Here is a 25,521-nt window from a genome sequence, read left to right as displayed (position 1 = left end):
TGAATGCACTGACATAATAAAAAACAACAGCTGTATAAGGAAGCAAGGAAGCTAGTCTATGTTCATACTTTTCAAATCTATTATACTTTTTCAGATACACATTTTATCATATACTGTATAAGCTTTTAAAGTGTGTATTAATGTTTCAGTTTAAATTCAGATTTCCAAACAGTCACTAAATTGGTATGTAACTAGCTGACAAAACTGGGTGGGGGGGAAATTCGGGGGGCTGTAGGGAAATCATTGATTGAAGGTTATATTTAAATTAAATTTTCCAACCAGTTTTCAGAAAAATCAGTCACTGTTTAAATATCTTTACTCCTGTGAAAGATCAGTGGAAGTTCCTATTTTTCCAATAGTTTCTGTCTGCTTGTATATGTTGATTAGGGCTTTGGAATTTGAGTTTGTTAGAGCCTAAGGTGCCACAAGTACTCCTCGTTCTTTTTGCTGATACAGACTAAGATGGCTACCACTCTGAAACTTATTTTTTGAATGTTGGTTGTTCATTTTTCTATGTCGTCAGTTATTTTAATCAACCAGATGTTGCTGCCCTGGGAACTAAAGATAGTTAAAAAGATGGAGGGTTTTTCCTGTGGAAAATTTCAACAAAAAAGGAAAAAAAAAATTGTCTAAATTTCCTTCTGAAAATTTTTGAATTTTAAGCAGAAATTAGCATATCACATTATTTCTTCAAAGACTCAAAATATATCTGCTAAAAAAATGCAGCTGTGGTGCCTCACGGGAATTGTAGTTTTGATGCTTCATGCTAGCATTCTCCTATGTAGAGTAGATTCCCTGGTTGGACTACATCTCCCACAAGACATGGTCTTCCCCCTTAGAGGGAAATACATCATGGGAATCCCTGGGAATGGTGGTGGCATTATGGGAAAGCAAGTCCAATGGGGATATGAGGCACCTGAACTACAACTCCCATGAGCCACTGTGGCAGTGTTTCAAAATCAAAATATTTGAGTTTTCAGATGTTCTGTTTTATGATGAAAAATTAAAAATTTTCCATGGAAGGCAGACACTTTTTGTTTAAAAAAATCCATTTTCGCTAAAACCCAATTTTCTGTTGTGGAAATAAAAATCAACAGAAATTTTTTTTCTGCTAGCCTGTTGGCTACATTCATTTGATCTTATTTTCTTTTCATCTAGGTTCTGTGTGCACCACCCGGATTAAGACAGGTGTGGGCTACCCTCAGCTGAGTGCTGTGATCGAGTGTGCAGACTCTGCCCATGGCCTGAAGGGGCATATCATTTCTGTAAGTGTGTATAGTCTGCCAAACACCACTCGCTGCAAATGAGAGCAGAAATACTGAATAAACAGCCCGGAACACTGAAACAAAGGATCTTCATTAAACTCTCTTTTGTAGTTCTTAGTTAATCAGGCAGAGGTTTGCAGCAGTATAAATGATACCCAATTCCTGCTGACTTTCAGTGGGAATTGGGCACTTAATCCCTATGTGTGCTTTAGAAAATTTCCTTCTCAGCCTCCCGCATCTCCCAGTGGAAAATTACAAAACTCCAACATCTGGGATATAATTTAACAGAATTAAAAGAAAGTTAACATTTTGATATGGATGAAAACAACTGTCCTTGTGGAAGGAAGATCCCTTTGAATGAGTGAAAGAAAAGGGTGGTTGTTACCAGTGAGCAGGACATGGGGAGTCACAGGCAGCCACCCTATTAGGAGCTCGTGTACTGACAACAGGGCCATTCCAGACAGTGGAGCTGTAGGGGTCCTCACCCCACCAGGACAAGTTGAAATGTTAGGGAGGAGTTACTGCAGAGCTATATGACTCAGACTTTCATACATATTGTTTTAGTCTCTGCTGTTGCCATGACCACGTGTAAAACTCCATAACTCATAAAATTATGAATTACTTTTATATATGATCTGGTATTTCTCCTTGCTCCTGTGAACTCCATATAGGTGAACAGGGGAGGAGAAAAAAAATATGTATGAATGAATAATGAAAAAGGGATAAAGATCTGATTTTTAAACTAGTACTTGCTTTCCTCCCCCCTCATCCCTGCCCTCAGTCTATTACACATCCAGTTCCAAGAAATACAAACAGACCGTTTCAAGTTAGAACATTTCAGAGTATCAAGTTACTGGGAAGGGGAGACATTCTTATTACCCAGAGCCTCAAGTCATTACCACCACAAAGCTCAGTCAAATTGCAGCAACTCATACACCACACCACTATCAAGAAGTCTTGAGAATTTAATAGGTGGTATCAAAGCAGTGATGTTTACAGGACCATCCTGATTTTCCAGTGATCCTTTTCTTCCGCTCACCAGTCTAAAGAATTTTATTTTTTAATAGAGATGGGCTCATAATTTGGATCCAGATCCATATTTCAAACTCCGTAATGTCTTAGATCAGGTGTTTTGATTTGGGCCCAGATCCAAGGTTTGGCTGGGGCCTGAACTATAGGTTGTTTTTTGTTTTTTTTAATAAACTCTATCCACTTAAACACTGCTCACTTGCCTCTTGGAGATGTCTACATGTTGAGCTGGGGGTATGATTCCCATCTTGAGGAGACATGCTCACACTAGCTCTCATCAAACTTGTATGCTAAAAATAGAGTGTAGTTGCAGCATTGTGAGCAGTGCGAGGGGGTAGCTGCCCACAGTATGTGCCTAGGGACTCAGCTGGGTAAGTAGTTGGGGTGGCTAGTCCTTCCTGCCACTCGCACCAATGGCTACACTCTATTTTTAGTATGCTAGCTTGATGAGAGCTAGTGCGAAATATTTCTCCTTGAGCTGAGAATCACCAGATGTACGCTTGGAGAACAAAGGCTTTAGGCTTTTGACAGCATGCAAAAAACCAAGAACCTGTCATCTCTTCTGCCAGTATTTGAGTTTGGCTCCCTTAAATTGCTGGAGAGATTACGGTTACTAAGAGACAATGAGGAATGGGAGTCTTTTCACTAATTTACACATGAGAGTTCCCCTGTACAGAGATTGCTAATGGATACAATTGGAGGCATAGCAGGGAACAATCCAGCGTTTGGATGCACTATAATAGGGTTTTTTTTTAATAGTTGGACTTTACAGTAATTGAAGTACAGTTAAAGTCAGAACAGTGATTGGCTCAAATTCCCCTCCCAGTTATGACTATGCAACTCCATTTAGTTCAGTGAGATTGTAGGGCTTCATATTTAATCCATTTAATTGAGCTCAAGCTCAGGTATGCTCTGGTAAGAGAAAAAGAAAAAAGGAAATATTTCCCCCCGACTGCTGGCACAGTACACTCTGCTTAGGATCTAAGCATTGCAGCTGGGTTCTTCCTGGCTCTTGTGTCATTACCAATAATAAAGGGTCTACTGGATGAAATTAGCTATGAATTTGTTGCTGGCATATTTCTTAGCTATCTGTTCTAATGTAACGTATAAGTTTATACGACACTCATCACGGTGAGATCTGACTGAGTGATTTGCAAAATCCATTCATTTAAAATAGTTAACTTTTCTTTAGTTCTCTCTCCCGTATCCACAAAAAGATAGAGAGGCTTGATTTTATTGTGAGAAAGCCCAGGCTTATGTCAGAGAGAAGGGAGGGGGGTGTCTCTAAAATAGGGTGGACTCAACCCACTGAAAACTTTGAAGATCAGGATTTGAGGGGAGATTCTGTTCTGTCTGTGCCTACACTTGAGAAGACGGTGTGATTCCCAGATCAAGTAGACATACTCATGCTAGCAGTGTGCTAAAAATAATAGCATAGCACAGGCAGCAGCTATCCATCCTGAGTACAAATCCACTTTAACCCTCTGGCTGTGTATTCAGGGCGGCTAGCTCATGTCACCACAGCTGCTGCCTGTGTTACCATGGCTACATTGCTGCTAGTTTGAGAGCTAGCACAAGTATGTCTACATGAGCTGGGAATCACAGCCCTAGCTCGTAGTGTAGACATAACCTCAGAGATACAGCACAGAACCTGCATCCCAGGCAGAGGGAGTTCTAACATGGCTTTCAGCCACCTTTGCACACACTCGATCCTGGGCCGTTTTGGGGGCCAGAGCAGCTTCCAGCATAATTTAAACCAGGTGCCTGTGTTGGTTATGGGAGCCCCCCCACGCCTCCCCCGAGTGTTCCACAGCCCTGACTTGCTGCACCCGGGCCCTGCCCCCGCTTGTCTTTCCCGGCCAGGAGCAGAGAATCACTGACTGTCTCTTCCCTAAGCAGCTCCATGTTGCCTCCCAGCAACTGCTGCCGCAGGGTCCTAGTGCCCTCCATCTCCACGGCCAGGATAGACTGACTGAGCCCTGCCCCCTCAAACTCTTCCCTTTTCTGTCAGGACCCTCAAGCAGCACAGGGGGGCCCCCCTCTGCCCGCAGTCACCACTCCTGCGCCATGCAAGGAGGCAGCCCCATCCCTCACCCCCAGTGAGGCTACAGTGACTGTGTGCTGCTGGGAGGGGGGGCAGGAAAGGGGGACTCCTCCCCCAGAGCTTGCTGCGGCCAGCAGGGAAAGGGCTGGGGGAGTCCTCCTCTCTGGCCCCTGTCCCAGAGCAACCTGCTTGCACCTCAAACTCATCCCCAGCTCTGCCCCACCTCAGAGCCCCCCACACCGCACCCTCAACCCTCAACCCTAGTCCTGAGCCCCTCCAGCCCCCCAAACACCTTATCCTCAGTCCCAGCCAGAGCCCTCATCCCCTTGCACCCTGACCCTCTGCCTTAGCCCCAAGCCCCTCCAGCCCCCCAAACACCTTATCCTCAGTCCCAGCCAGAGCCCTCACCCCCTACATCCCTACTCTCATCCTGAGCCCCTCCCACACTCCAAACCCCTGATCTGCAGCCACATCCCACAGCCTTCACCCCTGCACCCCATTCCTCTGCACCCCTCCCATCACCAAACTCCCTCCCAGAGCCTGCATCCTGCACCCCAATCCCCTGCCCCAGCCTAGGGTCTGCACCCCAGACATCCTCCCTCACCCAAACTCCCACCCAGAGCCTTGGACAGGTGGGGGCCGGAGTTTGGGGGCAGGACACAGTTTGGGCAGGGGCAGGTTCTGGGCACCACCAAAATTTCTACGAACATGCCACCCATGCTTGGAGGATAGCCTTGTGGCTGTGTGCTACAGTACCTGAGCCAGGGGAATCCTCCTCCAGCTGGAACCACGGCCTTTAGGGCCCCTTTACACCACTGGGATTCAGTGTAAAGGGATTAGACTGAGGGTGAGGATCTCACCTCTGAACCCTTAGCTGATCTGTAGCATTCAGTCAGGCATTAGGGCAGTGACTGGAAAACCAGGGTGATGTATTCACATCAACTCAGGAAATTTAAGCAGGGGGCCTGCCACTCTGAACCAGCTGAGGGTTTTCACAGCTCTTGTTTACAACCTCAGGTGCAGCAGGTTACAATAATCAAGCCTGGAGGTGACGAGTACATGGATCACCAGGGCCAAGTCTGCATCTGTCTGGGTGGAATGTAAGTGGAAGATGCATTGTTAGCAGCTGTAGTTATTTTGATATCTGGTATCAGGGAGGAATGTCAAAGTATTCCAAGGCTACACACCATCTGCATGGTCTGCAGGCAGACACCCTTGATTTTGGGTAATGATCTCACACTTGTTAGTTCTTTGGAATGGTTTTCCTCCACCTCCCAGTGCTGTTTCAGCCATTTCCTCTTCATCCATGAACTAGTCTTTTTTAGGTAGCGGCACAACTGGCTTTGGTGCTGTTTGCCTACAAAGTGAAGGATATCTTACAAATAGAATGGACCAGTCACATCACAGTGGTGGGTGCATTATATGAACAGAACAGGCCCCAGCTAACTCTGCCATACCTGTCTGAGCACTGCAATGGTAACTGGATTTAAAACTTGTTTAAATCAATACAGTGAGCAGATATGACTCGCGGGGAAGATATGTTGAGTGAGAAGGTGCCAGTTCTTACATGGTGGGCCAAATTCATTCCCTGTCTACCAGTTGAGTTGCACCAAGGATGAAGTTTGGTCTACCTGTTTTTCTGGCTTTAACTAAACTTTTAGACCCGAAGCTCATCTCAGAAATGGATCTTTCACAATCCACTGAAAGAAAAGAAGAAATACTGTCAAAAAGACATGGACCTTTTTTTGTCCCCCTGCTATTTTGTCTGGGAGCCAACTGTCTCCTTTTCCACTTTCCATGCTGTATTAGCACATTGGTCTTATGAAAGTGCGGAAGTAAGCTGCAGCAAGGAGGTTATTTCAGCAGGCAAGTTCACTCTTCGTGGCTTTGCTTGGGATAAAGTTTCTGTTTCTTTTAGGTCACAGAACTATTGTCCTGCATAGAAAAGCAGACATACACTTTTAATAAGCCAGCAATCTTGAAAATTAAGTGCATTTCTACTATAGACAAAGGCATACATTATATGTGCCCTCATAAAGAGGCAGTGCACATTCTCTCATGCTGCCCCATCATGTGGTAGAGACACCTTAGCTGCCTGAGCCATCACTTGCTACATAAGCAGGATGACTTAGGTATTCCTCACTTAGCTGCTGCCACTCCTTGCCCATGCTTAACTTTGCCATATGTATCTACTGTTGTATTGTGCATATCATGTGTGTTCTTCATGTAGTATAGCAGATATATATTTTTGCTGGTGCTATAGGCGGAGCTGATAGATTGCTCTATTATTAAAGTTGCTTGACACTTCCCATTATAATACCTGGTTTTCAAACTTTGCCAAACTTTAACTGTTTAGAGGGAAATTTTCCATGCTAGGGTCTGCCTCAGGCTGAATTGTTTAGGAAAATTTCAGACAAAATGGTTCAGCCATTTCTGAGAATGAGGCTAGGGAAAAAATATGCTTGTTTGCCTTGTTAAAAAAAAAATTCTGGCAACTTTTTTGTGTGAAAAATTATAGTTCCTCCAGGCTTTGAACCAGGAACTCAAAATTTGGCAGGGGGTGGCCTTTGTCGTAGGCATGTGCCATTTGTTGTTGCCATGAAAGCTGCAAAAATTTGGCTAAGTTATTATAAGCCTTTGAAAAATCAAAATTTGCACATGCTCAGGGTATGGCTACACTTACAGCCGTATAGTGCTGCCACGGGAGCACTCCCGCAGCAGTGCTTTGAAGTGCGAGTGTGGTCGCGGCACCAGCGCTGGGAGAGTACTCCATCTCCCCGTGGGGATTAGCTTACAGCGCTGGGAGCCGCGCTCCCAGCTCTGGGGCAGTGTTTACACTGGCGCTTTGCAGCGCTGTAATTTGCTGCACCCAGGGGTGTGTTTTTTCACTCCCCTGAATGAGAAAGTTGCAGCGCTGTAAAGTGCCAGTGTAGCCAAGGCCTCAGCAGAGACTTTAGCTGCTAAATTCCCAGACGATTCCATCAGCGTTGACCCTGTTTCTCTCTGGGGCTTGGGACTTGCCCGGCAATTGCAGCCCTGGGCTACAGTGTGCTATGACAGTCCAGGCACCTGATCTAAGAGCAGGAAGCCTGGTTAGCCTTTGCTCTAAATGACACCCCCTCCGCCATACTTCTGGGGCCCAGGCAGGTGAAGGAGGTAGCTTTTTGATTGAATGACAGAGGAGACCAGAGCTGAACCTGGCAGAGGGAGTAGATTGGGAAAAGAAGCCTAGGAAGTTTGGAAGAACAGGAGTGGAGTGGGGGAGTGGGAAACTGAGACTGGAAGTTGGGATGGAAGACAAGACTGGGACTGGCTGAGCAAGGAGACTGAGATTGGGAGCCAGGGAGGGAACCAGGTGGGACTGGGAGCTAATAGGTGGGAAGAAACTGAGATTGGATGAAGAGCTGGAGTGCAGGATGGGCAAGGGGACTTGGACTGAGAATCAGTGGGACAAGGAGATTGAGGTAAAGGGGGAGGGGAGACAGCTCTGATGAGGAGCCAGGATCTGGGAGAACTGGGACTGACTGAACTGGGTCCAGTGGAAAAAATAGTATGTGATAGTGTAATTAAAGACTGTACCATAGTGCATATGCACAAAATGTGGTACAGGAAACCTTAAATCTGGTATTTCCCAACTTTGGAGTGCTTGACTTTGCAACCTTAGTAATGTTCTTTTTAACACAGGTTATTATGTGTGACATTTTGTTTGTTCTATCATAGTGTATCTAGAGCTATTTATTATCACATCTTTCTGTGCCTCAGTTACCCACTCTGTAAAATAGGGATTATGATGTTTACTCACCTTTGTAAATGGCTTTGAAATCTCTCTTGATGAAAAGCACCATTTAGTCCTGAAGTAGTAGTAGTATTTTTCTTTATCTTAGATTGTATGCTCAGATGTTTAGGGCATTAATCTTACTCTGTCTGTTATGCACGGTGTAATTTTATTGCACTGTATGTGAATTATAAAATTATTAAATAATTATACACGAAGGCCCCTATTACTTAAGTTTTTAAGGGAGGTTTTAAGTCCCTGTCACCTGTGCAGTTGGGATAGTTGCAAAAATAAGACACAAAGCTACTGAACAGGTATAGCCCATAAACACAACTGCTGTTGCTGCTAAACTAGCCTCATAGTCTCAGACAGACAGTAACAATTAGGCAAATGCAATATCTTGTTCCTCGAAGATGATCTGTCTCCTGGGCTCTGGCAGGCCATGAGAGGGAGTGGAAGCCATGGATGGGGCCCATCAGTGACAAAACGTTGCTCAGAGCCCAGAAGCATTCCCTTGTAGGAGCTGACAGCAAGTGGTTCAGCTATCTTAACCTCTATCACAGTGTCTCTCTTGCTATCAGCAAACAGAGTAAAACCCCCAAACATCAGCAGGATCTATTCCTCCTGGGCAATCAAAGCACCATGATACCAACTTAGGCCACTGGCTCAGTTTCTTTTGGAAAGCCCATAAAACACTTCTGTGCACACCCAAGGCTTATCACAGCCACTGCTGCCACTGTCCTGAAATGCAGCAGAGATGGGGGTTTCTGCCTGTGCTCAGCTGCACGGGTCATACACAAGCACAAACTGCTGCAGATGGGGAAAAAGTTAAGCAAAATGAGGTAAAAATACTAGCTTTGGAGCAGCTTGCACAACAAAATCAAAAGCAGGAAAGTTATTAGGCCTACTTGGAAAGGGTGGATCCTGTAAGGTGCCCCCTCAGATCACACACTCAATCAATCAGCTTGAAGGGCATTTAGCACCTTGCAATAGGTGCTCGGCACTTTATAGGTCATGACCTACATTAGCATACACAGAACTTCTCCAGAATCCTTCATTCCTCCCTTCCTCCACATACATGGCTCTTCCCCAACCACCATTCCACTCACTGCCACCACCACCACATTGCACAGAAAATGAAACATTCAAGTCTAAGATGAAAAACCTCAAGCTTGTGCTTTACGAAGCCCATAGCATATGGTGAAAAACATGATGAGAGAATCATATCTTGTACTAGAACGAGATTACCCAACTCACTTGTGGATCATCACATCAAAAAACTATTTCTGCTAGCACATTGCCTTCTGCTGTGATCCCTCAATGTGCAGTAAACCAACATTTAAAATGTCTCTTGGTTTATAATAGAGCTCAGCAGAAGAAGTGCTGGGCACAGCCGCTCATTGACAGGGAGGTGGCCTGTGTAAGAGTTGAGGGCTTACTTTTCCAATTTTCATGCTTCTGGGGTTTTGCAACAGGGAGTGTATGATTCTGCTTTTATCAGTAGTATCATTAGCAGAATGTGTAGCAGAGTCAGTAAAGTTTAAAAAAATAATGGAACTATAATGAATAATCTGGGTTCCTAAAAATCCTGTCCAGTTGTTGTGTCCTGAATGCGCACGCCGCTTTGTCATTTCCACTGGCACCTAATCATGCTACTCATTACATTTGAATTTTCCATGCTTGTTCCCAAGGGTTGCTGTGTTATTACAGGTTTGGTATTGTACAAATGTTTGCTGTGTCAAATTAGCCTTGAGGACACCAGTGAATGTGAATTCTCTGCTGTTCACTGACTTCTATTTTGGTTTGCTTGTTGCAGGATGGAGGCTGTAGCTGTCCAGGAGATGTCGCCAAAGCGTTTGGTAAGTACACTATGTCGTGTTCAGAGTCTGAGGGCCAAATTAATCAATGAAACTCTCATACAGTCAGTAAAGTTACATCAGCATGAATTTGGCCTAATCAACACCAGGCTGTCTTCATCCCTGGGGTAAATCCACTCAAGTTAATATACAAACTATGAATTTGGCCCTACATCTAATTTATACAGTCCAAATTATACAGACCAAAAAGATGCACAAATCATTGTCCTATTTAGAAAGTAGACCATTGAGGTGACTGAGGCTGGACTTTTATGACCTGCAGAGACAGCAGCTGAAAGATAAGAGTTACCTCCAACTGGGTTTCACCATTACTTTGAGGTTGCCAAATCTGGCAGGCCTGACATCAGGCTTTGTTTTGGTTACTGGCCACACCATGCAAAAGACACATGCAGTTTGTGCTGACCCTCTGTTCTGTCCAGCTGCTCGCTGTTGAGAGCAGGCTGACAAGTGAAGGTACAATGCATATTCAGCAAAACAACAATTTCAGGCAAACTCGATATCCGGAGTAAGTTGTAGGGAGTCACGCAGCTGAAGAGTGGGGATTTTATTTTTACTAAGCCTCTGAGGCTGAGCAAGCTTTCAGTATATCCCAATTAATTATTAAGAGACAGAGTTTGTTCTCACTGATATCATTGGCCTTCGGTGGTGTTACTCCAGCTTTACGCTGGTGTGACTGTGAGCAGAATCTGCCTTATGTGTTTTCTGTTCACAGAAATTACAGCTGGGGCCTGTCAGTCCTAGCAGCAAGGCTGATGTTGGTTCATGTTTGAGCTGAGCAGTCCTGATTTTGATTGGGCTGAGCGCTGGGCTGGAAGGGCATAAAGACACCCATAAATACCTTTGGGAGTGTTACAACATGGCAATGCCAGGGTCGCACAGGACAACACAGTGTCATTGCTACATCAGCATGTTGTGATGCCAGTGTCATGGCACGGCATTTTGATACAGCATATATCTCAAAAAAGGTACATTAGAATTGGAAAAGGTACAGAGAAAGGCAACAAAAATGATTAAGGATATGGAACAACTGCCAAATGAGGAGAGATTGTAAAGACTGGGACTGTTGAGGTTGAAAAAGAGACGACTAAGAGGGGATCGGATAGAGATCTATAAAATCATGACTGGTGTGGAGAAAGTGACTAAGGAAGTGTTATTTACCCCGTCACATAACACAGGAACCAGGGGTCACCTGGTGAAATTAATAGGCGGCAGGTTTAAAACAAATGAAAAAGTACTTCTTCACACAATGCACAGCCTATGGAACTTGTTGCTATGGGCGAAAACTGTAATGGGGGCTCAAAAAAGATTTAGATAAGTCCCTCGAGGATAGGTCCTTCTTGGCTTATAGCCACTGATAATCAGGGATGTGACCTCCATGCTCTGGGTATCCCTAAACCTCTGACTGCCAAGAAGCTGTGAGTGGACAACAGCAATGGAACCCTTGATGATTGCCTATTTTCTTCATTCCCTTTGAAGCATCTGAATGTGGCCACTGTTAAAGTACAGGATACTGGGCTAGATGGACCATTGGTCTGACCCAATATGGCCATTCCTGTGTTCTTATATTTATCTGGCAGGAAATTTCCAAAGGGTAGAAATCAGAGGCCTAAAACAAAACCTCAGATCGGCACCAACTCAAACTTTGTGAGAGTGCTGGGAGAGTTGAAATCCAGCTCCAGCTCCAGCTCTGAGGATTGCATATAGCTCCTATCTTTAGAATAGGCCAGATGATAAAGGAGGATTAAAGCAGGATCTTTGTGATCTGGGACCCATAGTCAGGAAGCCTCAGTTCTGAAATGAGCAGCCAGGCCCAGCACTCCAACCGATTGCTGCCAGCTGGGTACTATCGACTTGCTGCTTGGAATCCTCCGAACTATCAGAGGACCCTTAGATCACATCATCAGTGACATGACCTAGGATGGGGCCGCTATTAGAATTGTGTGGTTCTCACATAGTTGAATGGTGGCAGCTGTTGCTGGCTTTGGACAGCCCAAAGTTGGGTTGAACCTGGGGCCGCTGTCAGTATGTCTACACAGCCAGCGGGAGCAAGACTCCCAGCCTGCATGGGGCTTAAAATAGCTGTGTAGATAGCATTTGGAAGCTGCAGCTCAGCCTGGAGGTCAGGCTCCAAAGCCTGGGGAAGGGGGGATCTGTCTGTCGATCTGGCCTGGGAGACTCACTCCCGTAAGTTGTATCGATATACCCCATAGGGCTACATCACCCCACTCAGTGATGGATTGGATAGAATTTCCCATGCGGCATTCTACTGTCAATTGTTCCACAGTCACCCCCGGTGCAGTTAGTTCTTTGTTTTGCCAGTGTCTCTTCAGCCTGACCCTGCCATGGTGGTTGTTAAGGATGTTACAAGCTGAGGACTGTGACCTCACTGCATTCCAAGCTGGAGGGGAAGAGACCTGGCCAGTGGAAAAGCTCTTATTTCAATGGGAATCTTTCCAGGAATTAGAACAACAGGAAATTACTTCAAAACGTTTAACTGTTTGTCTTTATAATGTTTATAATGTTCACTGTGAGTCCAGAGGGTTTCTTTGGGCTGCCCTGAGCAGAAATTTGCTCTCTGAAGCCTGTGGAAGTGCAGGTGGGGACGTGGCAACTGGCTAGTCAGGATATGCCTTGGGGCATTAGAGCCCTCGAGTGAGACCCCAGATTGCTTCTTGAAGTGGTGGAGGGTTGAGAAACTCTTGAGATTATGTGATAGGCAACAATCCTGCTCAGGTTGCAGTCTGGACCAAATGGCTGAACAACTAGGGCTGTAATCATTCTGAGAGTTGACACAGATTAGGATGATCTCCTTATAGTTAATAAATTGATGATTGGGAGCCCCGTAGGGCCAGGGGCCCATGCTAGTAGATTTGAATGCAGGATTAGGGCCTAAGGTAGACAAAAATAACAGCCCAGATGCATACCAGACTGGATGGCCTGATGATGGAAGTGTTTGAAAGCAGCATGGAGATCACTGATGTTCAATACATGGTTATTGTTGAAAGACATCGTGAAAGAAGCAGCTGGAATGGGCATCGGAAAGAACAGCCAGGCTGGTTGTTTGGTGCATAGTGCCAGGGAAGAAGCTCCAAGCATAAAGGGGGACATGGAAGGAAGCAAAAAAGGTGAGTGTGACGGGAAGAGGCAAAGGGGCATTGAGGAGGCAGCCAGCAAGGCAATAGGAGGAAATTAAATGAATGGAGGTGCAGCACTTTGTGGAGCCTTCAGGGTAAGAACAAGCAGACTAAAAGGCAAAAGATGAGGGTCTGCCAGCATGGGTGGCAGGTATCGTAAGCCAGGGGAGGCTGAGCCTCCCCTAACCCAGGTTGTGGCCCCACCCATGCTCTGCCCTAAGGCCCCGCCCTTGTTCCCTCTCTTCCCTGGAGCTTGGGGTGTGAAGGTCACACTGGCCACCTGGTGCAGCTCAGGCCAGCTGGTGGCCCAGAGGTCAGGCTGGTGCTTGGGCCAGCCGAAGGTCCAGGGATAGTGCTCAGGCTGGCTGGCAGCCCTGTGCTCGGGCTGGGCACTGGCCCAAAGCAGCTAGGTCAGGTGGGCTGGGGCTCCTCTGGCCATGGGGGGCCCCTCAGGGCTCCAGACGTGGGGGTGAAGGGTTAAGGCCCTGGTGGTTGGGGGTGGGGCCTCCGGTGGAAGGGGCAGGCCTGGAGGGCTGGGCTAGCCTGTCTGAAGGGCAGGGTCATACGCCACCCATGTCTGCCAGTCAATGGTTTCCGACAGTGCAGCGATGTGATTGGATAATGCCTCTTGAAGCAGCCGTTCGCTTAGACTGGGGGGAAGCAAGGCAAGGGAGTCCAGGTTACAGTGGGATGTGGGAAATGACCAGCAGGATGCAGCTGGGGTTTTCATGCTAAGGGTGCAGAAGAAGAGCTGGAGTGTCTCGATGGTTCGGGAGAACTGACAGGATCCAGTCATAGTCTGGACGTGAACACACAATGAGAGGGAGAAGTCAAAGATGATGCTGAGGTTTTGGACCAGGGGCCTGAGTTGAGAGTGAAAAGTTTGGGGGTGGTGAAAAAGGAAGGGAAAGGATTTGAAGTGGAGGAGAGGGTTGAGAACAAGGAATTCAATCTGGTTTATCACCTGTTTCATCATTGCTCTATCTGAGTGCCTCACAAACATGAGTGGCTTCCACAAACCTTCTCGTGAGGTAGGGAAGTATCATACCCTTTGACAGAGGGGAAAACTGAGGCACAGAGCAATTAAGTGACTTGGCCATGATCTCACAGGAAGCCTGTGGCACAGCTAGGAACAGAATTCAGGGCTCCTGAATCCCAGTGCAGTGTCCTAGGCTCAACACAGCCATCCTGCTGAGGGGTAGTGATGGGATGAGATATGAGAGTAGAGACTAAATGGAGAGGGAAGAGTTGGGATGGAGAAACTGTTTTGGGTGTCATTAGCATAGAGGGGATAAGTGAAACTATGGGAGCAGAACACATCTGCTCTGCATAGAGGATTTATCAGACAGACCGTACAGTGATTTCTTTGCAGTCTGTTATGTGCTGCATATCTGTGCATCCTGCTAGTGTCCACTGAGGATCCTTGTGAAAAGTACTTACTGTGTTGTTGCACTTTCCCTTTCCTGACAAATGCACTTTTGAACAGAAACATTGTGCACGGAAAACAAAGACTCCAGCTGTGTGTGATCATGAGAGAGCAAAAAGCCGGGTTTGCAATCTGTCACCAGCACCTCTGGTCACTACAGAGCATGAGCAAGCCGAAAAAACATTCCTCCCGCCCCCAGCCACACAAAAGGAGTGGAGTGTTCTGAAAAGCCCTTGTCCTCAATAGCAACATAAAAGCCAAACAGAAAGTACTGAAGCAGAAGCACTTTGGGAAAAACAAATGTTAAAAGGACTTCTTGTGGTTGGAGCTGCAGGGTGGTAAGAATTTGTATTTCAACTAGTTTAATTAAATGTTCTGGAGGGTATGAAGCCAAGTTCTGGGCTGGCTTTGCAGAAACCCTGCCCATCCCTGACAGGAATCTTGGGAAACTATGCAAAGTGGATCAAGTTGGTAAATTTTGATTCCAGTAATTTAATCCCATTTCCCTCCTCCCAAGTGATTCAAGTGTTTTTTTTATATATTTTTTTAAATTAGAGCTGTGAGGGAACCAGAATTGCTGTTTTCTGGGAAATGCTCAGGGCCCTGCCAAATTCATGGTCCATTTTGGTCAATTTCATGGCCAGAGGGTTTTAAAATTAGTGAATTTCACGTTTGCAGATGTGTACATTTGAAATTTCAGGGTGTTGTAATGGTGGGGGTCCTGACCCAAAAGGGGGGTGCAGGGAGTTGCAGCTGGAGGAGGTTTACAGAGGTCAGGGCCGGCTCACAACATTTTGGCACCTGAGGCAGGGAACTCAAATGGCACCTCTCTTGGGCCAAAACTTTGAAAGGTCTCAATTCTGCATTCTTCCTGTTCTACTCCTCTCATGGTACTGCTCTGCTACCTACCCCAATAAAAGAGAACTAACAACTTAAAATGCCTTGTTCAAAAATTGCCTTGTTCAAAAATTTTAAGTAACACTTAACTTTCAAATGCCTGAACAGCAAATGTAACTTTTCTTGTCTGCATAGTAAACACTGGCATTTTTATCTATTTGAATAATCAAAGTGGTGCTTTCCATGCCTTCTTGGTTGCAAAGATTTGAACTGCTTCTTGAAGATCCACAGTCTGGGCCAGCTCATGCTCTGAGATGGCTGCAAGGCTGACCAGCCTCTCCTGTGTCATTGTGGAGCATAGATGTGTTTTTATTAATTTCAGCTTGGAAAAGCTGCGTTCTCCACTGGCAACTGTTACAAGAAGTGTTAGAAGTGTACGCAGAGCAACAAAAGCATTTGGAAAAAGGTGGTCATCTTCTCTGTGCACATATATTCCAGAACAGCCTTTGGAGTTGATCCTGCTGAAATGTATCTTGAAAGGGTTTCAGTTCATCACCTAAATCACTCGCATCAATATCATGCATGTCATCATGTGTCAGTACTGTCTATAGTGCCCTGCACTGCTGGTACAGGTCTTCTTCAGGTATAGTGAGGAGTTTTGGAGTATCATACAACATCCCAAATATACTGCTGTGTTCCTTGAGCTGCATGAAACGTTCTTTAACTGACTGTATTACACAATCTAGCACCTGGATAAAGAATTCAACTTTGAATTGTTGTTTGGGGTCTCTTATGGGATTATCCCATGCCTCGTAATCTAAATGTTGTCTTCTTCGGTGACTCTTGTATTCTTGAATGGGTGGGAAAATAGCTTCAGTGTCAAGTTCCTCTGCCAACTTCTGTGCACTCTTCAGAACGTTTTGAAATCCCTCACCTGACCAGTAAGACTGTAGGTATGACTTTGCTTTGTCCCGTTGTTCCATTGTTCCAGATATATCAAAGTCAACACCTTGGAGTCTCTTTCTTACAACATTTATTTCAAACAATATGTCATGCCACAACACTAAGCCACACAGAAATGTGAAGTTATGTATGTTTCTGGTGATTCCATTTCCCTCTGCCACTATTCTCCCACAAACAGTTCCTGTCATAGCATTATCCTCCATAATGGCAACTATGGCATCATCTATCTTCCCAGTTTGGTGTTTGATAGGCTTTATCACCTCCACTCGACTTTCCCATCGTGTGGCACTCAGTGGTTTCAGTGTCAGAGAGGATGTTCCCAGATGTTGCTTCAAAATTTGCCATCGATGAGTTGATGCAGAGAAAAATACATAGATGCTTTGAATTACATTAAAAAATTCAGCAGCCTCACTAGACGCTGATGCTGCATCACTGACCACCAAGTTCATTGAATGAGAACTGCATGGGACAAAAAAAGCTCGAGGGTTTAACTCTTGGATCCGTGTCTGCACTCCTCTGTTCTTTCCTCTCATGTTGGCACCATTATCGTAGCCCCGACCTCTCATGTTAGCTATCACAATTCCTGTGTCTTCCAGCTTTTTAAGAAGCACATTTGTCATACCAGCTCCTGTAGTATCATCAATGTCAATAAATTCTAGAAAATGCTCTCTGACAGTCACCATTGCAGGGACATTTTCACTAGGTTCTGGTGTTGTTACAAAACGCACCATTAAAGTCATTTGTTCTGTATGACTGATGTCAGGTGTGCAGTCCAGAATAACAGAGTAATATCTTGCTGATTTCAGATCAGCCACAATTTCTGTTTGACTTTTGTTTCCAGTAACTGTATGATCTCATTTTGAATTTTTTCTCCAAGGTAGTGGTGTGTGTACATTTCTTGGGTGGTGACTCTTCTTAGATGCTCCTGGAGTACAGCTTCAAACTGAGCCATCAGCTCCCCAATTTTAAGGAAGTTTCCATTGTTTGGCACATACAGCTGATCTGAAGTACCACACAGCGCTAGGTTTTGGGTTGCAAGCATTCTCACAATGGCAATGAGCCTTTTCAGAACATTTTGCCAGTAAAGAGACTCTGATGCAATCTTATAGACTCATAGACTCTAGGACTGGAAGGGACCTCGAGAGGTCATCGAGTCCAGTCCCCTGCCCTCATGGCAGGACCAAATACTGTCTAGACCATCCCTGATAGACATTTATCTAACCTACTCTTAAATATCTCCAGCGATGGAGATTCCACAACTTCCCTAGGCAATCTATTCCAGTGTTTAACTACCCTGACAGTTAGGAACTTTTTCCTAATGTCCAACCTAAATCTCCCTTGCTGCAGTTTAAGCCCATTGCTGCTTCTTCTCTTGATGCTGATCATCTATGGTGGCCTTTAACCTTAGTCTCATGTCAAGCTCTTTCCACCTGTGGAATGCTCTCTGGTGATTTGCTGCCTTCTCAAGGCATGCCAGATTTCTAGCCAGATTTTTCCAGTCCTTTGTTCCCGTAGAACCCAATGTGGCTGGAACATTAGACTGGAAGAATTTGCAACAAAAACAATATGCAGCATTCTGGGGTTTTGAGTACATAATCCACAGCCTCTCCACTTGGTCACCATTAGAGAATTTCACACCAGTAATGTGTTGGATGGAAACTTCTATTTTCATTGTCTTTGGGGAACATGAAGTTTTTCACTTGCTGTGGCCCATGCAGTACAAGGAAGTCCCTCAGGCCACTGCTCAAATGGGTCCACAGTCCTGGATCATCTAGACTTAAGGAACTAAACTCAGCAGCAGCTGTTTCTTGCGCTTCCACCACACTGTTCTCTGATCTACACTTTTCTTCAGGAATGTGCATGGTTACATCCATTTGAGATGGAGATATGGATGCTGGAGTAGCTGCTAGGTCACCTGCATTCTGACTAACTGGAAGATCAGGCATCTCCTCACCACTCACATCCTCACTGGGGCTGGAAGGCTCAGCGTGAACATTTGTGTCTATGTATCTCAGGAGAGCTCCTTCCTGCTTAGATAGAAAAGCTTCCTTTGCTTGCTTTCTTTTTCTGAATGCTGCCCCAGAGGGGCATTTTCTTCTTTCACTCAAGACTGCTGTTCTGTGCCAGCTATAGTGGCTCTCAACACTCAATTGAAGGGGACAAATAAGCAGGCTGGTAACAGGGCCTGAGTGAGGGAAGATGTCAGCGTCTTAAGGGCCTAACTGGCTCCTACTACTTTAGTAGGCTGCCTGTTCTGCTCAAGTGGGTTCAGTGAAGCAGCAGGAAACAGGAAGCTCCCTGAGAAGCTGGTGTTAATCAATCCAGGCTCCTGGGCATGCTAGAGAAGTACATAAGAGGCTCCTCCTCCCATCTCTCCCATCTCTCCCTGTAGCTTCTGCTGCTTTCTGTTATTCCCTCTCACTTTTTCTCCTGCCTGCTTGTTATGTCTCTTGTGCCCTCCTCCCTCCAGCACAGCACTCCACCATCTCTGTGCATCTAGAGCAGAGAGAATACATATGCACCAGCAGGAGAGACAATTTTCTGCACTCTGGGTCCTAGTGGCTTCCCTGCTCCTCCCACCTCCCCCCCAGTCTGGGACCTGAGGCAGCGGCCTCAGTTGGACTCATGGTAAGGCCAGCCCTGATGGAGGTGGAGCTGGGCTCTGAAAGCAGCAGCTGCAGAACTTCCTGCAGCCTGGGGAGGTTCATGGAGGTGCGTCTGATCTCCCCACAAAAGTGGCTGTGCAGAGGAAGAGGAAATCCTGTCCCTCCCTGGCCTGGGTAGGACTAGCAGCAGGAGTGCAGTAGGAGCCCTCCAGCTGGGGCTCCCCAGCCCTGCCCTTCCACCTCCTCTCCAATAGCTAGATTTCACAGGGGAGGTCTGATTTCATGGTCTGTGACATGTTTGTCATGGCCATGAATTTGGAAGGGCCCTAGAAATGCTAAAGTTTTGAAATTTGGTTTTGTTGTGAGAGGTCGATGGCCCCAGAAGGTTTGATGGGGTGGATTGATGGGGTCGGGAAGCCATCACCAGAGAGAGGGTGAGGACTGGGAACTAGATGGCAGCATTGGCAGAGTAGAGACCCAGGAGCATCAAAAGCACTTTGGCAAGGCTGCCTTTGCTTTGTCTTGGGGTCCCTTTGGATGGACTGAATCCAGGCTGCCACGTAATTTTAGTGCAACTGTAACAATAAGAAGTAGAATTCTCACAGTGCCATTGCTGCAAAGATGGTATATGGTTATTCTGGGTAAAGACAAGCTCCACACAAGTGATCTAGAATGACTGATGAAGATGGGCACTAATCCTGGTTTTGGTAGGTTAGGAAAAGTATCAGATTAGTTTCTGATTGGGCCTTTAAATCTCACAGACATCTGAAACAACAAACCTCAGGGACAGCCTGTCAGCGAGCCTGAGTGACAGGAGACCCTGAATGGGTGCCTGACTATAAATATTACATATGCTACATTGATTTGGCACAAATGTAATTTTTAAAAATACCTTTTAACATGAACAACTGTTCTCATCGAATAAACATTGGGGCAGATGGAGCAAGGGTTATATACCAGGGCAGCTGGGTTCTGTGTTACTGTTCATAGAGCTGCCCTGTAGCTGGACTCAACTTTGCTAGGACTATTAGAAATGAACCCACACTCTATAATTTGGATGTGGTTCCAGCTCAAAATATTCCCAAATTCAAGCATGTCTCTATGGTTTTGGTTCATCATATGATACAGATAGAGGAGCGGTGAAGGTCAGATGAGGATCCAAATTTTCCCAAGTGTTTTTTGGGAAGGGTGGGCAATATTTTGGTTTGACTCAATAGAGATGGGAGCCAGTCATAAAGGTTGTATCTGGATTTGAACTTTCCCAAAGTTTAGATGTGGCATTTTAGTTCTGGTTCATCTCTGTGAGATCAGGTTCTGCATAAATGCCAGTTATTTGTGGGCAATGTAAAGGGGCTGGGAAGCAGAGGACAGTGCTGTCTATACCAGTAACTCACTTCCACAGACAGACAGAACAGTCATCTTGGACCACAGAGTGTTTTGTTTCAGGGATGGATCACAACAGATTTTGAAAACAGCAAGATCTGAACCTTTTTACCTGGTTCAAAAACATTTGCTTCAGTTTTAAAAATGAGTTTTCATTTTCTTGGAATTCTGCACCTCCTGGTTCCACCCAAGACTGGAAGTCCTAGGGGAGGCTATTCATGGTATAACTCCAGCACTGATGGGAAAACTGGCCAATCTCTTAAGAGAACGTATTGAGATTCCCAAAGCCTCATCCTACTCCTGTTAACTACAATGGAACAGGCCTCATGATCTGCAAATCCAAGGGAGACGTAGGAGTTGGATAAGCCTTCAGATATTGGGTGTTAATTATTATATTTTGTATAACCCAAGGGCCGAGGAGGCCCAGTGACGGACTAGAACCCCAGAGTGCTAGGTGTTTTACAAACACAGGACAAAGAACATGTCCGTGCCCCCGAAGAGTTTACAATGTTAGTAATCTGAACCAAACACAAACTTACCCCACACCCATTGCAGTTTACCGTACACTGCACTGAATGACTACATGGCTGGGGAGGGAGGGGGAGGGAGGAAGGGACGAAAAAAATTTCAGAACCATCACATCTTTCACTTCAGAAATCCGCTTACAAAGTAAATAAAGGTGAACGTTCCTCTCTGTGTCCTTCCAAACGTGCATTTCCACTCACGTGCATGACCTGATTGGAAAGGATTTAGGGAGCCATGCAGCTGACTGACATCTTGTCCATGTGTTTGGATTGTAGTGCAAGTTAAAAGCACTAAACTGAATTTGAAAGTGAGAACACAGAAGTGAAAAAGAGCACTTTCTGTGGTGTACAGTATCACAGTATTTCAACATGCTCCTTGTTTGAAGTATCAAGAGAATACGACACCGGCGTGTATAGGTCCCGCTGGTAAAGAATGTCTTTTAACTCAGTTGTGTCTGTTACAGTTAAGGTTTCCCTGCTCTGAAGCATTCAGGGCTGGCTATCATTTTCAGCTGCATGGCTGTTTTTGCGTTGTCTTTTATCCTGCTCTCCCCCCCCTCTTTACTCCCTCCCCCACCATCCTTCTCATCTCACATTCTCTGCTGATCACAGGAGCTGGTGCTGATTTTGTCATGCTTGGAGGAATGTTTGCAGGCCACGATCAATGTGCTGGAGAGGTTCTAGAAAAAAATGGCAAGAAGGTGAAACTGTTCTACGGGATGAGCTCTGATACGGCCATGAAGAAGCACATAGGAGGAGTTGCTGAATACAGGTACAAGTTATACTCAGATTTTGCTATGGGCCGGAACCACCACCAAACCTACTTCTGGATCTGAATTTTGCAACTGGCTTCTGTTACAACCTGGGCTTGTTCCCTCTTCCAGATGAACACCAGGCTGTTGTAAACAGACCCAACTCCTGGGCCCATATGTTTCCAAGATCCCTGGGTCCGGGTAGTGACTGGGCACTGTTCCGAACGCTGGGTGTCTCAGGCACACAAACAGAGGTACAGACTACGTGTTTGACACCCTTCTTGGGCAGTGGGACCTGGCAGTCCAGCTGTCTGAGCCCCTCCTGGAACCAGTGCCTGAGCCCCACATTGCTTACTCATGTTCACCCAGAATGCACCTGGCTGTGGGACAGTAAGGTAAGGAAGGCACTCTTAACAAAGGAATGGTTTTAATCACAGACACTTTACTCTTGAAAGCCCTAGAGAGTTACAGATCTGTGGAAAACTGGAACATCATTCTCACCCTGATATCAGTCCTGTTGTGAATCCTGGGTTTGATGAACATCCTTAGAGAATCACCCATCTTTTATCTTTTGTTCTTGTGCATTTAACTGGGGGAGTTGTGGGTTCCAGGCCCTTTCTTCCCCCAGTTGGCTTCTGTGTAGAGAGTTATTCATAGTCAATGGCTGTACCAGTAGAAAACCCATTATTCAGTAGGGGATAGTCATTCAGTGTTGATGGCGCTGTCATACATCCTCATACATAGTCTTTCCATGAGGGGTCCAGCCAGCCCCTGCCATAAAATGGATACTCTAATCCACAAAGGAATTCACAATACAACACAAAGTCACACTCCAGAAGGAAGGTTATAATGGACAAAATGGGGTGACAAAACAAAATGGAGTTCACAGACATATCCCCACTCTGACACAGCCCTTAATTTTGCAGCAGGCCAAGCCACAACCCAGGATACAAATGCTTCCCAAACTTTGGTCCAAGCCTAAATTTAGCAGCTTGGATCCATCTTCAGAGCTGCTGCATATTATATTATTATTATTATTACTATTATTAATTGTTTTTAAAGATGTAGAAAGTGCCATATAGACATACATAGTACTTACAGAAGGCAAGTAAGACATAGACTTAAATGCCTTAGGGCAAAGATTAACGGCATTGGCCTAAATTTCCCGAGCTATTCAGTATCATATATTGGGTTTCAACAAAATGCCTGTAATAATGGAGACCAAAAAATTTAGTGGCAGGCAAAGTGCAGCCATCAGGAAAGAGCTGAGCACAGAGATGGTCATGGCACTTCTGCCTTCTGATCTTGCTGAAATTAGACCCATCGAGGAGACAGAGCTGCCCCACTCACTGGTCCAATAAGCTGGGCCAAGTACTGAACACAGCTGCATCTACTCCACTTTCTAAGGAAACCTTTTGGGGAGAAGTAAAAAGACACCTTTAGGACAAAGGAATAAAGAGGGGAGGGTGGGGGGGAAGAGAGCTAAGAGAAAGCATGCAGTGCAATTTAGTCCCCACTAAAGGGTTAATCCTGCAAAAATAAAAATACATAAGTGGCATAGCCAGCGGGTAATATTTGGATCGAGACAGGCTCTTCTCTCCCTCCCCGTTTAGCAGTATGGGAAGGGCAGAGTGGCTGTAACCTCCCAGTTGAGAAATCACAGCCTAGATTAAGCCTTTGCTCAGTGCCTTGGATATGGGGCAGCACACAGCTGTGCTTCCCCAAAAGGAGCAGGGGTGGGGAATTTTTGGACGTTGCTGAGTGTAATATAGTCTCCCTACTTGCGATCAGCCAATCCCTACTTGTCTCCCCTGACCCAAGGTCTAGGGTGCCCTAACATTGCCAAATACCAGTGGGGAGTCTTTCTTTGCAGCTAAAATGCTGCACAAGAGAATGGCCCTGTTTAGGACAAGCTGAAATGTTGCACAAGGCAGTCTGCATGCCTGCATGAGTTGTAATTCACTCAATCATGTCTCACACCAGTCCCAAGAGGCTGTTAATTTTTTTTTCATGATGCCGCTTGGCATCAAAGCATCTGGAACAGTCGGAGTGGATGGCATGAGCAATTATCTTATAATTTAAAAATGGCAGCTGCCAGTTACACACAGGCACTCACAGCCTTTCATCTGAGCTGCAGTTACAAACTATTTTTGCCCTCTTTTTTTATGTCGGTGACTCGAGTGTGTATACAGCAGGGTAGGTCTAAACCATTACATTGTTCATAACAGCATGTCATTAATGACCATTTCACAATACCGCCCAAACAAGCCAAGCAAATCTGTGGAGGCTCAGTTCAGTTAGTGATAGGCCACCACCGATGTTGGTGAAGGTTGTGGATAAAGTTTGAAAATCCTTGTTGTAATGCAAGCCAACATGCTAGTGCTGGGGTGGCATCTGAAAGGCCAAATTCCACCCCTTAGTTACAACAGAGAGAGAAAGAGTGTGTGTGTGTGTGTGGGGGGGGGTAAACTCAGGGCAAGATTCATTGCTAAGGTTCTGACAGTGGAGTAAATTGAGAACACCATTGAAGTCCAGTGTTCCATAGGGATAAACAGAGCAATAGGAAAGGGGCTTTATTTAGCTACTTAAACATAAAGGTTAGTTGCTTTCAGCTCCTGCCAGAAATTCTGCACAAGCTGCCATCCTGTTAGATGCACACTCCCTCTTTTCCACTCCCTAATTTATGAAGGCTTGGAGTCCTCAGGGAATGTGTTACACAAGCTTCTCCGACTCTCCCAGGCAACTGAGGACGAGGGAGAGGGCTCAGCCTCTGAAAGTTTCAATAGCCAATAAGAGGCTGCTACTCCTGTGTCGTAAGCAATAGGTTACATAATTGTGTATGGGGGATTCCTGCTAGCAGCAAACCTTGGAATCCAGCCAAGCAGCCTAATACTCTGCTGCATTGGCACTGGCTGTTAGCAGTATAGGGTGCTTAGATACTATGCGTCATACACATGGTTATAGAATGGTGACCATGGCCCCGAAGAGGCTATAGTTAGCTAGCTAGTGTGACTGGTTTGGTTGGTTTTTTTTGGTCTGCCACAGATCCTGTAGATTCAAAAGTTTTTAAAAATAGGGATTATTTATACAGCACAGAGAGAGCATGGTGGTTCTGAAGAGGCAAATCAAAGAAGTGGGGCCAGAGTTTGCCTTCAATTCCATAGGTGTAAAGCTAAACTAACTCCACTGAGGTACACAAATTCTAGCTCACAGCCAAATCTGGCCCAAAGTGCCATCTCAAAAAGTGTTCAGTCTAACCTCAGCATTTATAATGTTGAGTGCCTAAAGGCAAGGACTTGCTTAGGGTTTTCAAAGATGCCAGAGGGAACTGCTACCCCAAACCTATTGAAATTCAGTGGGCGTTGAGTGCCTTGCGCTCTTTTGAAAATCCCAACTATCAGTCTGTATTGAGGCACCAACAAAAGTGATTTGATTTTCAGAAGTCCTGAGTCCCGCAACTTCCATTCAAGGTGCTGGGGATCTGGGAGCCCTCATCCACTGTGAAAATCAGGCCACTTAGAGTGCCTGCGTATGGATTTCTGCTTTCAAAATTGAAAATTTTGCATTGAGAACCCTGTCACATTTCAGGGTAACTGCACCTGTATTTCCCCCAGTGGTACATCAAGGGCACCACTTCTAGGCTCATGGTTCCTCAGCCATCACCTCTCTAGGATGGAGACCCGCATCTCACTCCCTCCTGATGGGGCTATTTCTTCCTTGGAGCAGACGTCCTGCCATTAGCTGGAGCAAAAAGAAGGCCCTGAGTCAGTTTAAACTCAGGAGTTTTGGTTAAATAGCCTTTCTTTCTCAAGCTTTCCTCCAGTTAGCGGTAGCTCTCTGGCGGTGTTACAACCTGAGCGTATTTGAAATCATGATCTTTGACTTCCCCTGTTGTAAAACAACACC

The 25,521-nt window shown here is 45.6% G+C and overlaps 1 protein-coding gene across 3 annotated transcripts in view; it reads left to right on the top strand.

Annotated features, from left to right (window-relative positions):
• GMPR (guanosine monophosphate reductase) overlaps positions 1-25,521 on the top strand; it is a 67,043-nt gene that overhangs the window by 35,328 nt on the left and 6,194 nt on the right. For 2 of the 3 annotated variants that reach the window (XR_003999051.1, XM_030552473.1), the window contains exons 6-8: positions 1,159-1,265; positions 9,930-9,972; positions 21,476-21,635. Coding sequence is in view for 2 of the 3 variants with exons in the window: in XM_030552473.1 (XP_030408333.1) it covers positions 1,159-1,265; positions 9,930-9,972; positions 21,476-21,635 (310 nt within the window). In the remaining variant the exon portion in view is untranslated. Of the gene's footprint in view, positions 1-1,158; positions 1,266-5,355; positions 5,439-9,929; positions 9,973-21,475; positions 21,636-25,521 lie in introns of those variants that run through there. The other variant, XM_030552474.1, reaches the window with a different exon arrangement.

Source organism: Gopherus evgoodei, chromosome 2 (genome assembly GCF_007399415.2).
Source record: "Gopherus evgoodei ecotype Sinaloan lineage chromosome 2, rGopEvg1_v1.p, whole genome shotgun sequence".
Lineage (NCBI taxonomy): Eukaryota > Metazoa > Chordata > Testudines > Testudinidae > Gopherus > Gopherus evgoodei.
Note: the sequence above shows the minus strand (reverse complement) of the source record. Positions and strands in the feature narration are given on the sequence as shown.